At 48.0% G+C, this 9,916-nt stretch overlaps 1 protein-coding gene across 8 annotated transcripts in view; it reads left to right on the top strand.

Annotated features, from left to right (window-relative positions):
• Positions 1–5,198, top strand: part of Zbtb43 (zinc finger and BTB domain containing 43) — a 19,875-nt gene extending 14,677 nt beyond the window's left edge. For all 8 annotated transcript variants that reach the window (XM_031369919.1, XM_031369913.1, XM_031369912.1 and 5 more), the window contains one exon: positions 346–5,198. In XM_031369919.1, coding sequence (XP_031225779.1) covers positions 369–1,772 — 1,404 coding nt within the window. In that variant the 5' untranslated portion in view covers positions 346–368 and the 3' untranslated portion in view covers positions 1,773–5,198. The remainder of the gene's footprint in view (positions 1–345) is intronic.
• Positions 5,199–9,916: the final 4,718 nt, after the last annotated feature.

Below are 9,916 nucleotides of genomic sequence, written 5' to 3'. Positions count from 1 at the left end.
CCCCCCCCCCCCAAAAAAAAAAAAGATTCATGTTTGTTTTAATTAGCAATAATTTGTTTAGCTAAGAGAATTTGTATGCTTGGATATATATTCACTGTAGATTCTGTCTCCTTGCTCACAAACAGGGCAAAATGGAGAGTTGCTGTTTAGGCCAGGGGTAGCTCTTGCTTTGGGGACCCTCAACTCCTGCAGGCCGATCTCAGGGGACTGATGCCCACAGATAAGTGCTCAGAGGCCAGGGACTTGCTGGACTTTGGGAACTTGTCCTGGTGTTTAGTGCTGGGCAAGGGAGATGGTTTCTTGGAGGTCGGGGTTGGTTGGTGCTAACTTTTCTTTCTCTTGCAGCACTAAACAAGATTGGTGATGAAATGGAGCCTGGAACGAACTCTTTTCAAGTAGAGTTTCCAGATTTTTCCAGCACCATTCTGCAAAAGCTAAACCAGCAGCGGCAGCGAGGGCAGCTGTGTGACGTCTCCATTGTGGTCCAAGGCCACACTTTCCAGGCACACAAAGCCGTTCTTGCTGCCAGCTCACCCTACTTTTGTGACCAAGTACTCCTGAAAAACAGTAGGAGAATTGTTTTGCCTGATGTGATGAACCCAAGAGTGTTTGAGAACATTCTTTTATTTAGCTACACAGGACGCCTTGTCATGCCTGCTCCAGAAATTGTTAGTTACTTAACAGCAGCCAGCTTCCTCCAGATGTGGCACGTGGTGGACAAGTGCACTGAGGTTCTGGAGGGAAACCCCACGGTCCTGTGTCAGAAGCTGAACCACGGCAGTGACCACCAGTCTCCCAGTAGCAGTAACTACAATGGCCTGGTGGAGAGCTTTGAGCTGGGCTCTGGGAGCCACACTGATTTCCCCAAAGCCCAGGAACTGAGAGACGGTGAAAATGAAGAGGAAAGCACCAAAGACGAGCTATCATCTCAGGTCACCGAGCACGAGTATTTGCCCAGTAACTCATCTACAGAGCATGACCGACTGAGCACTGAGATGGCCAGTCAGGACGGGGAGGAGGGAACCAATGACAGTGCTGAGTTCCACTACACTCGGCCTCTGTATAGCAAGCCCAGCATCATGGCTCATAGGCGCTGGATCCATGTGAAGCCTGAGCGCCTGGAACAGGCATGGGATGGCATGGATGTGCACACAGCCTATGATGAGCACCAGGTCACCGAGTCCGTCAATACTATGCAGACGGATCATGCAGCCCAGCCTTCAGGAGCGGAGGAGGAGTTCCAAATTGTGGAGAAGAAAGTGGAAGTAGAGTTTGACGAGCAAGCAGAGGGCAGCAACTATGACGAACAGGTGGACTTCTATGGCTCTTCCATGGAAGAGTTCTCTGGAGAAAAGTTGGATGGGAATCTAATTGGACACAAACAGGAGGCTGCCCTTTCAGCAGGCTACAGTGAGAATATTGAAATGGCCATGGGGATAAAAGAAGAGGCCTCCCACTTAGGATTCTCGGCCACAGACAAGCTGTATCCTTGTCAGTGTGGGAAAAGTTTCACACACAAAAGTCAGCGAGATCGACACATGAGTATGCACCTCGGTCTTCGCCCGTATGGCTGTAGTGTCTGTGGTAAGAAATTCAAAATGAAGCACCATCTCGTGGGCCACATGAAAATTCATACAGGCATAAAGCCCTACGAATGTAATATCTGTGCAAAGAGATTTATGTGGAGGGACAGTTTCCACAGGCATGTGATTAATTGTACCAAGTCCTATGAAGCTGCAAAGGCTGAGCAGAATACAACTGAGGCTAACTAAAAATAGGGGCTGGCCCTTGAGTGGCATGCATAAAAATAAACTATGGTAATTAATGCAAATCTGGGCACAGATGATGCGTGCCACTTGCTATTATGAGAGAGGCTTAAAAAATAAAAGGAAGATATTTCTGAAAGACCAGCTCTAAGTAGGCCAATTAAAAGATTTAATTTCTCAAATCTGTATGTTCTTATCCTGGCCTAGAATGGATGATGGGGCTAAGTTCACGCAGTGCCCAGCTGGCAAGACAGTCCTTCCAGCCAGCAGTGGCTAAGGCAGGGGACTGGGTGGCAGAATCTAACCCACCAGTCCTGCACAGGTGGCAGCAGCCGGCTGTCACCATTGTCCCGAGGTCTTGTTGCATTTTGTTCTCTCCTGGTAGCTGCAGGGCTTCTGGGTTTTGCTTTGGTACCTGCATCACTGGATGCTGCTCCCCTCAAGGTTACAGCAAGGACTCCTTGGCTGAGCTGTGAGCAGAGCTCCTTATTGTCTACTTTCGTACATTCTAAAGGTTCTAGCTAAAGCTGTGGCGATGTTAGATGGAGCTTCTAAGTCTGAAGCAGGAGACATTGTTACCATGCTGCAGACTCTGGATAAGGCACAATTTTATGTTTAACTCTAATTGGTTAAGTCTATGGGTGCCAGAGATAGGTGTTTCTAGTTGGTGTGTTGTCCTAAGCTCCCCTCATTTAATGGCAGGGGATGCCAGTTTAGTGACACATGACAGTGCTGGCTAGTAGTGGCCTGTGGCTCCCCTGCCTTAGATCATGGTGCTTCCCAACAAGGGCAGCCAGGGACCACAGCTCATGAGACTAAGCCAGAATGCATGGCTAAGAGTTCCCTGTGAGCAAGACATTCCTATACTCAGTGAGTGAGAGGTAGCAACTTCTTATACACAGAAGCCTTGAGAAATGAATCTTAAAAACACTGGTGTAGAGAGTGCTGTTTTAAAGGGTGTGCTGAGCAATATTGTCAGCTCTTTGTGAGAGCTGGAACATGGCTTCAAAGGGGAAAGGAGCCCTACATTAAGCAACATCATCTACAGATTCATGTTTCCCAGTCACAGAGAAAGCTGCATTTACAAGTCCCAGTAGTTTATGTGTGCATGCACACACACACACACATACCCTCCTCCTCCTCCTCCTCCTCCTCCTCCTCCTCCTCCTCCTCTTCTGCAAGGACAAGGCTGCCTTGAGGTCTGTTCTGCATGGTCAAATGTATTAGGTTGGAAAGAAAGCTTGTGTTCAGAAAGCTTTTAAGCATGTGACAGACCTGAGGCTCTTGCTGGGTAGGGGTCTAGTGTGCTTTTCCTTTACTGACCAAAGCAGCTTAGGGAGGAAAAGGTTTATGTCAGCTCACACCACATCATTGAGGAAACTCATGTCAGGAACTTGAATATTGACAGTCACACCCACAGGCCGCTCCCTCAGTTGAGACTCCCTCTGACTCTAGGCTGTGTCAGAGCTAGCTAGATGGTAGGCAGGGTTTTGCTCCTATATCATGTTTGATTTTTAAACTTTGGCTTTCTCTAACATAACAGACATTTCTGGCAAAAGCCTCCGATCTTCAGGCTCTGACATGAAGGATGTACCTTTGACCGTTGTCTGGAAAGAGGAAAGAAAATATAGACTTGCCAGTAAATGTTTGTGATTAAGATTACAAAACAGGGATCTATTTACAAACACTGTATCAGTCTTGGCATATAAAAGCACTTTGTATTAAAACTTTATTATAAGTATAGATGTAAGGTTTTTTGTTTTTTTTTAACCTAGAAACTAGGTATTACTTCCTACTGGTTTGCTACATTCAGATGACCTTCCAATGTCTGCCAGTTATCAGTCCTGTCCTTGTCCCTGAGAAGTGAATAGAGATATACAGTCACACTCGACTCGCCTCCTACTCTTCACACATGAGAGGGAGGCCAGTGGGTTTCAGGACAACCCTAAGCTGGGTGAGGGTGAAGTGGTTTTGGCTTCTTAATATTTCTACACTGAGGCAGTTAAGCCATTCTGTTGTCAGAAGCAACCCTCATGTTCAGGCTTCTGCCTGTTGAACAGATCCGTTGAAGTCTATTCATATAAGAGACCCTTGCAGGGAAGAGTTTGGGGGTAAAAGACACCCTGGTCCTTGGGTTATATTGAGTCAGTAAACCTTGTCAAAAGCTGACAAAGCTTTCATTCAATTGGAATGTGGCAGACCCTGTGAGAAGTCCAGAAGTCCGTGGTCCAGAAGGTTAAAGTGAGGCTTCTGACCTGCCTTTCCCGGTAGAGAGCCTTTCTGGCAGCCTGCCCTGTTACAGTACTAGTCTCTCCCCTCACCACTGCCTTAGGGAAATCATCACCCTTCCAGAAGAGCTTGAGTAGTTGTGGGCAGCACTGTCCAGTGTTTCAGGGATTCTGTCAGTGGCCCACCAGCACAGTGTATGTCTGCACTGAGCTGTGGCTGATTTCCTCTAGTCCTCATACAAAGGGCTTCAAGGCCCCACTGGTTGCATTTCCTAATCTGCAGGCACATGCCTTCAGTCATGGATTCATGTCACAGGAGCTCCTCTTGTGCTGCGGTTTGCCCTTGTGCTCTCCTGAGCCCTGGCCAATGACCTCGGATTTCTGTTCTCACCTCCTCCTCCCATATTCTTAGAGCCTCACTAAAGGCTCCCCTCCATTGCAGGAGTTTCCCGAACCACTCTGACCCTGGGCAGGCTTTTAGCTGTTGGGAAAGCTGCATGCTACAGTGGGTGGCATACCCTGGGAAGTTGAACATTCTGGAAAAGGTTCTGGGGCTGAGTCTCCAAGGTTGGGATGGAGCTTTGCCTCGCCCACAGATGTGGTTGTTCCCTAAATTCTCAGACACTTTGGAAATGCTGAGGACCACAGGCCAGGCTGCCCGTGCCCTCCTGGGATCTAGGCTGTTCTGACTGTAAACTAACTTTACCCAGTGAACCCTGGGTTGTTTTGGGTTTTGGTTTTTCTTTTTTCTCTCTCTCTGCTATTTACATATTTAAAGGTACTAGTTTGCAAACCTCTACTGATAGTGCCCTGTGGGAAGATGCTGGAACACCTGTTGCAAATGTGATTTTTTTTTTCTTTTTAAATGTTGCTTGAAGCCTGTGTCATGTCAGTTGCTGCTGCCCCCTTTCTTTTTATGAGGGTCCCAATGTTTCTTCCAGAAAATTATTTTATTTATGCAAGTCAGATGACTCTTAGGCCACAGAACCATGGGGTGATAAGCAGATTGTCATTAGGTGCATATCATGGATACTTTGTGAACGCCTGTGTTTTAGAAGTTAAATAGTTCTTTCTAGAATTGCTGTCTTCAGTGTACAGCGTGGTTTAAATGAATGTTACTGTTTAATATTTTCTTCTTATAGAAGAGATCATGTCCTTTTGTATGACAAGTTTTAATAAATGTTACCTGTCCATTTTGTACAAAGTTGTGTTGTTTTCACTCATGTTTTGGTCCTGGCTTTTGTAGTCTGATATTAAAGTTGCGTCATCACCTTTCCACGAGTAAAGACTACGCAAGTCGTTCACAGGTGCCATGAGTGCCTGATCAGGAATGGGTGCGAATGGTTATCTCATCCAGACCCACCTGCCGCGACTGTCAGGTATTTAGTCTGCAGGCTATTCTGAGTGTTCCCTGGTTCCACCCTCCCCCTGGGAAGAGGCTGACTGGACCCTTGGCCTTTGGCTTCTGGTTAGGAGCCATCGAAGATGCTGGTGGGAGGGGTGTGGTGGAAAAGCTGAAGGACTTTACACAAGGCACCCTCTAGGTGCAGGTTGGCAGTGGACAGCTGGTTGGCAGTGGACAGCCGCCCCTTCTAAGGCCACAGGTCCAGATGGCAAGGTTTGGTACCACACCCTCTTCTTGTCCCTTCCAGTTCCAGATTGGACAGGTCTTCCTGCGTTTTGCTAGGCCTCGGGTGCCTCCCTGCCCTGCCATCTGCTTCTCACTGGGACCCTTGCTGACACCTCACAGATCCTCATTTCACAGAACAGCAGTTGTACAGCACAGTGGAGTAGTGCCAATATTCAAGAGCAGGCCAGCATGGCTGCCACATACTGTGGGCTTCTCTGCTCTGTAATGTCCCCATGTGCCTCAGTCAGCTCCTTTCCTTGCCCTCCTGCATCTCTTCTCCCCAAAAAAGCCCAGCCTTGGAAAGGCAGCAGCCTGCTTCAGAGGCCCCACATACTTCCTAACAACAGCTCATTACCACAGACACTGCTTGTTTTAGACCATCTTCCCACACAAACCTTCTGTTACCACTGTTTGTTGTGAGGCACCCCCACCCTCCACCGCCCTGTTGCTGATTTTAAAGCCAGCTCCAGATTGCCTAGACTTACTTGGCGGTCTCTAGGTGGGTAAGTCTTCCAGAAGACCCTGTCTAGCCTGCTTTTGAAGTAGAGGCCTGTTCATTCTGGTCATGGGCAAACAGCACTGCATCTGTATCATGGTGACTCATTCTGTCTCCCTTGCCACCCATTCCTTGAGATCCTGGAGCAGCAGAGGTCACCTGAGAAGCAGCCACACAGCACACATCACCCCCACCCCAGGGTGGCAGCCTCTTAGAGACAGTGGCACGTGAGCACGGGGAGGAGATGGGGCGACAGGAGTGGGCACAGAAGGCTAGATGCAAAGGGTGTTACCCACCCAGATGGAGCTCACAGCACCTGTGCGAGTTTATTTAGCTTCCTTCCTAGTCAGCGAAGGCCTGCTTCCCACCAAAGCGTTCCTGGAGACAGTCCTGCTGACTAGAAGGTCCGCACAGCCCCATGGACCCACAGGTCACTGAGCAGCTAGAAGTGAGGTAAAGGTAAATGACTTTAAATATGTTCTTTCTCAGGTAGATACAGAAAGAAAAAGGCCTCTCTCATGTTAAAGTGCTGGGTGTGCTCTCAATGGCAAAGCACTTAGCATGAGAGCTTCCGTGGCTAGCTCTACAAAACTAAACAAAGGCCTGTTTGAAGGTGAGTGAATGAAAGTGCTGTCCCTTTCCTGAGAAACCACAGTGGGGGTGGCAGCTCTAGGAGCCTCTGGGGCTTTCTTTGAACTAGTTGGTGTAGTTTGAGTATGAAACAATTTGAGTTTCAAGTCTAAGCCCACTTTTCATTTCTTCTGAGCAGATGATGGGCCAGCTGAGCCTTGCACGTAGAAGTGGAGATGGCCTGGGTGGACCAGCATTCAGAATCAACACTGCAAGTAACCATACAGTTTAAAAATAGTGACTTTACACTCAGGCTCAAGCGATTACGAGTTCTTTTTTTCTTCTTCAATACTCCAGAATAAGAAGCCAGTACCAAAGCTATTAAATGTATTTATAACCTAATAAGATAGTAGTTACTCCCCCGAGGGTTCTAGCCTGCCAAATAATGCAGCTAACCTTGATGAATGGAAGCTCAAAGCTCCCTCCAGAACTGCCCATCCTGTTACTTTGGGGTCAGCAATGCTGTGATAAAATCTCACTTATTAGGGTTCTCAAAAAAGACCCTCAACCACTAGGGACTCCAGTCATGATGGATGGATGTTGGGACTCAGTCTGTCAGTCCCTGAGGATTGAGGCTGGCCTTGAATTCTCAAGCTACTTGCTCCCAAATGCTGACTTTACAGATAGGAACCACCATGCCTGACTCTTGGCTTTTTTTTTTCCCTTTCTCTTTCTCTCTTTCTCCTTCCTTCTTTTTCCCTTTCTTTCTTTCTCTCTTTCTCTCTTTCTTTCTTTCTTTTTTTCTCTCTCTCTTTTAACGGCTACTCAGCCCACTGAACACAATTGGCTCCAAGTTCCTACCATGCTTAATGTGTGACACATTTGGATTATGGGGCAGAGTGGCTTCCAGGCCAGCGCAGGTAGCAGGAAAGAATGATAACATAAACCAGGCGGTGGTGGCGCACGCCTTTAATCCTAGCACTTGGGAGGCAAAGGCAGGCGGATTTCCAAGTTCGAGGCCAGCCTGGTCTACAGAGTGAGTACCAGGACAGCCGGGGCTACAGAGAGAAACCCTGTCTCGAAAAACCAAAAAAAAAAAGAAAGAATGATAATGTAGATTCTGTTGGGGAGGGGTTGTCTCCCTCAAGAAAGAAGCTGTTTTAAGCCCTTCGACATGATTCAGTGTAGATCACTTGTTTAGCCAGCCTCAAAATTAAACATACAAAAGGTAGGATTTGTAAAGGTGACCTACACTTAGCAGAGTCTGAGGCCTACCTCTGACACTAGTCAGTGATCTTAGCTGAACTACCCTCCTGGTGCTGAGGTATAGTGGGTTGCAATGGGTCCCCCTTAAGTTGATGAGCTCTGCCATCCAAGGAGAAGACTTGAGACATCAGCAGTTCTTTCCCTTTCAGCTTAATTTTCAGGGCTCAGTCTACCACTACCTTCCCCCCTTACCAGGAACAATAATTCCTCCCTCCCTCTGATAACATGGACTGAGTCCCCAGCCTTGCAAGACAGGACTCTGACTTGAGAGAATAAAAATCAAGGAGCTCAATAGCCTGACCTGGAAGGTAGGCCAGTCAGAAGTGCTTGCTGTTCTAGGGCTTCAGTGAGGAGCTGGGTGTGGTGGCATATCTGTAATCCTAACAATGGGGATGCAGAGGCAGGAACTCTGGGTTGCTGATTAGTCAGCCAGAAGACTACTCAGTGAGTCCCAAGTTCCAATGTCAGAACCTGTCTCAAGGAGAGCATGGTGGAGCCCCAGAGATGGCCCAGCTGCTAAAGGGCCTTGTCACCAAATCTGAAAACTTGAGTTCAATCCACAGGGAGGAAGTCGAGAGACCCAACCAATTCCTGCAAGCTGTCCTGTAAAGAAAGACAACAGGGTGGACAACTCCTGAAGACTATTCGAGGTTGACCTCTGGCCTCTGCAGGCACATACACTCAAGTACGTATTCTAGCATGCACATGCACATAGGTTGACCTGTTGCAACCCAGGAAGCCTGTTGCTTGTGTACCACTGGCCTTCTACCTGAGTCACCTTTCATCCAGAGACTCCCAGCCAAGGGCTCAGAGTGTCCAGAGAAAACCCACTGCCTGCTGGTATCAAGAGATCAAAGGTCACAGACTTATCTAGCAGTGTGGTTATCACTAGATCAGTACTAACCAACCCTGCTTAGCTCTCTGTATTGTTGGGCCCCAGAAGATTAATGTGTTCCAGACAGCCTCTATTCTACACCTGTCTCCCAGCCTTGACTACTCCAAAATGTCTATTTCTAACAGTGCCAACCCTGCTGCTGCTGGGCAAGCTCCACCTGATGTCTTCGCACCTTCCCTACCTGACACCCTAGCTCCTCCTGCTGCCTCCAAGCCAGCCCACTTGCCTGACCTTTGTTGCTTCCCTGGGGCTTCTCTTGGTCCTTGCAGGGATGGTTTTTCCTGCTCTTCCACCTCTCTTCCATCAATCACCCTTCCCTAGGCTTTGTCCTTTTAGAAGGTTCTTTTCTGTCAGCTGAGGCTCTGTAAAAATAACTTTCTGACACCCCACTCTACAAGGGCTCCCAAAGTCCACACCACTTTCAGATCCCATTGCACTTTGAGTGTCACCCTGTGGTAGCACTTGTCACTGAACTGCAGTCTTGAGAGGTCACCCACTCCTCATCCTCCTGTACCCATGACCTTGGCAAGGCAACAGGCTCCTAAGGAACATGAGCCATCCTTGTTTTTTATTAATTCATTTACTTTGGAGTTTAAAGATCAAACCCTGGGCCGTGATACATGCTAGAAAATCCCTCTACCAAAGAGCATCCTCAGCCCTTTGGCATTTTGAACCAGGATCTCGATCTCGACACGTTGCCTGGCTGGCCTTGAACCTTCTTTAATCCTGCCTCCATATCCCAAATAGCTGGGATTGCCTGTGTGTGCCACCACACCTGAGAAGCCTCGCTGTAGTCACCTCTCAATGGTCACCCCTGGCCCAGTCCTGACTCACGGCTAGTACATGCTGCTAGGTTTCTTTTTATCTATCTTTTCTATGCAGATGAGGCCTGTGATAATTCACCCAGTGTTACTACCATACACTGTTTTTGTTTTGTTTTTCAAAACAGGGTTTGTGTAGCCCTGGCCATCCTGGAACTCACTATGTAGACCAGGCTGGGCCTTGAACTCAGAGATCTGCCTGCTCTGCCTCCCAAATGCTGAGGTTAATGCCTGCTCTCATTAC

Source organism: Mastomys coucha, unplaced genomic scaffold (genome assembly GCF_008632895.1).
Source record: "Mastomys coucha isolate ucsf_1 unplaced genomic scaffold, UCSF_Mcou_1 pScaffold15, whole genome shotgun sequence".
Lineage (NCBI taxonomy): Eukaryota > Metazoa > Chordata > Mammalia > Rodentia > Muridae > Mastomys > Mastomys coucha.
The sequence above is the reverse complement of the archived record's forward strand: the minus strand, read 5'-3'. Positions and strand labels throughout refer to the sequence as shown.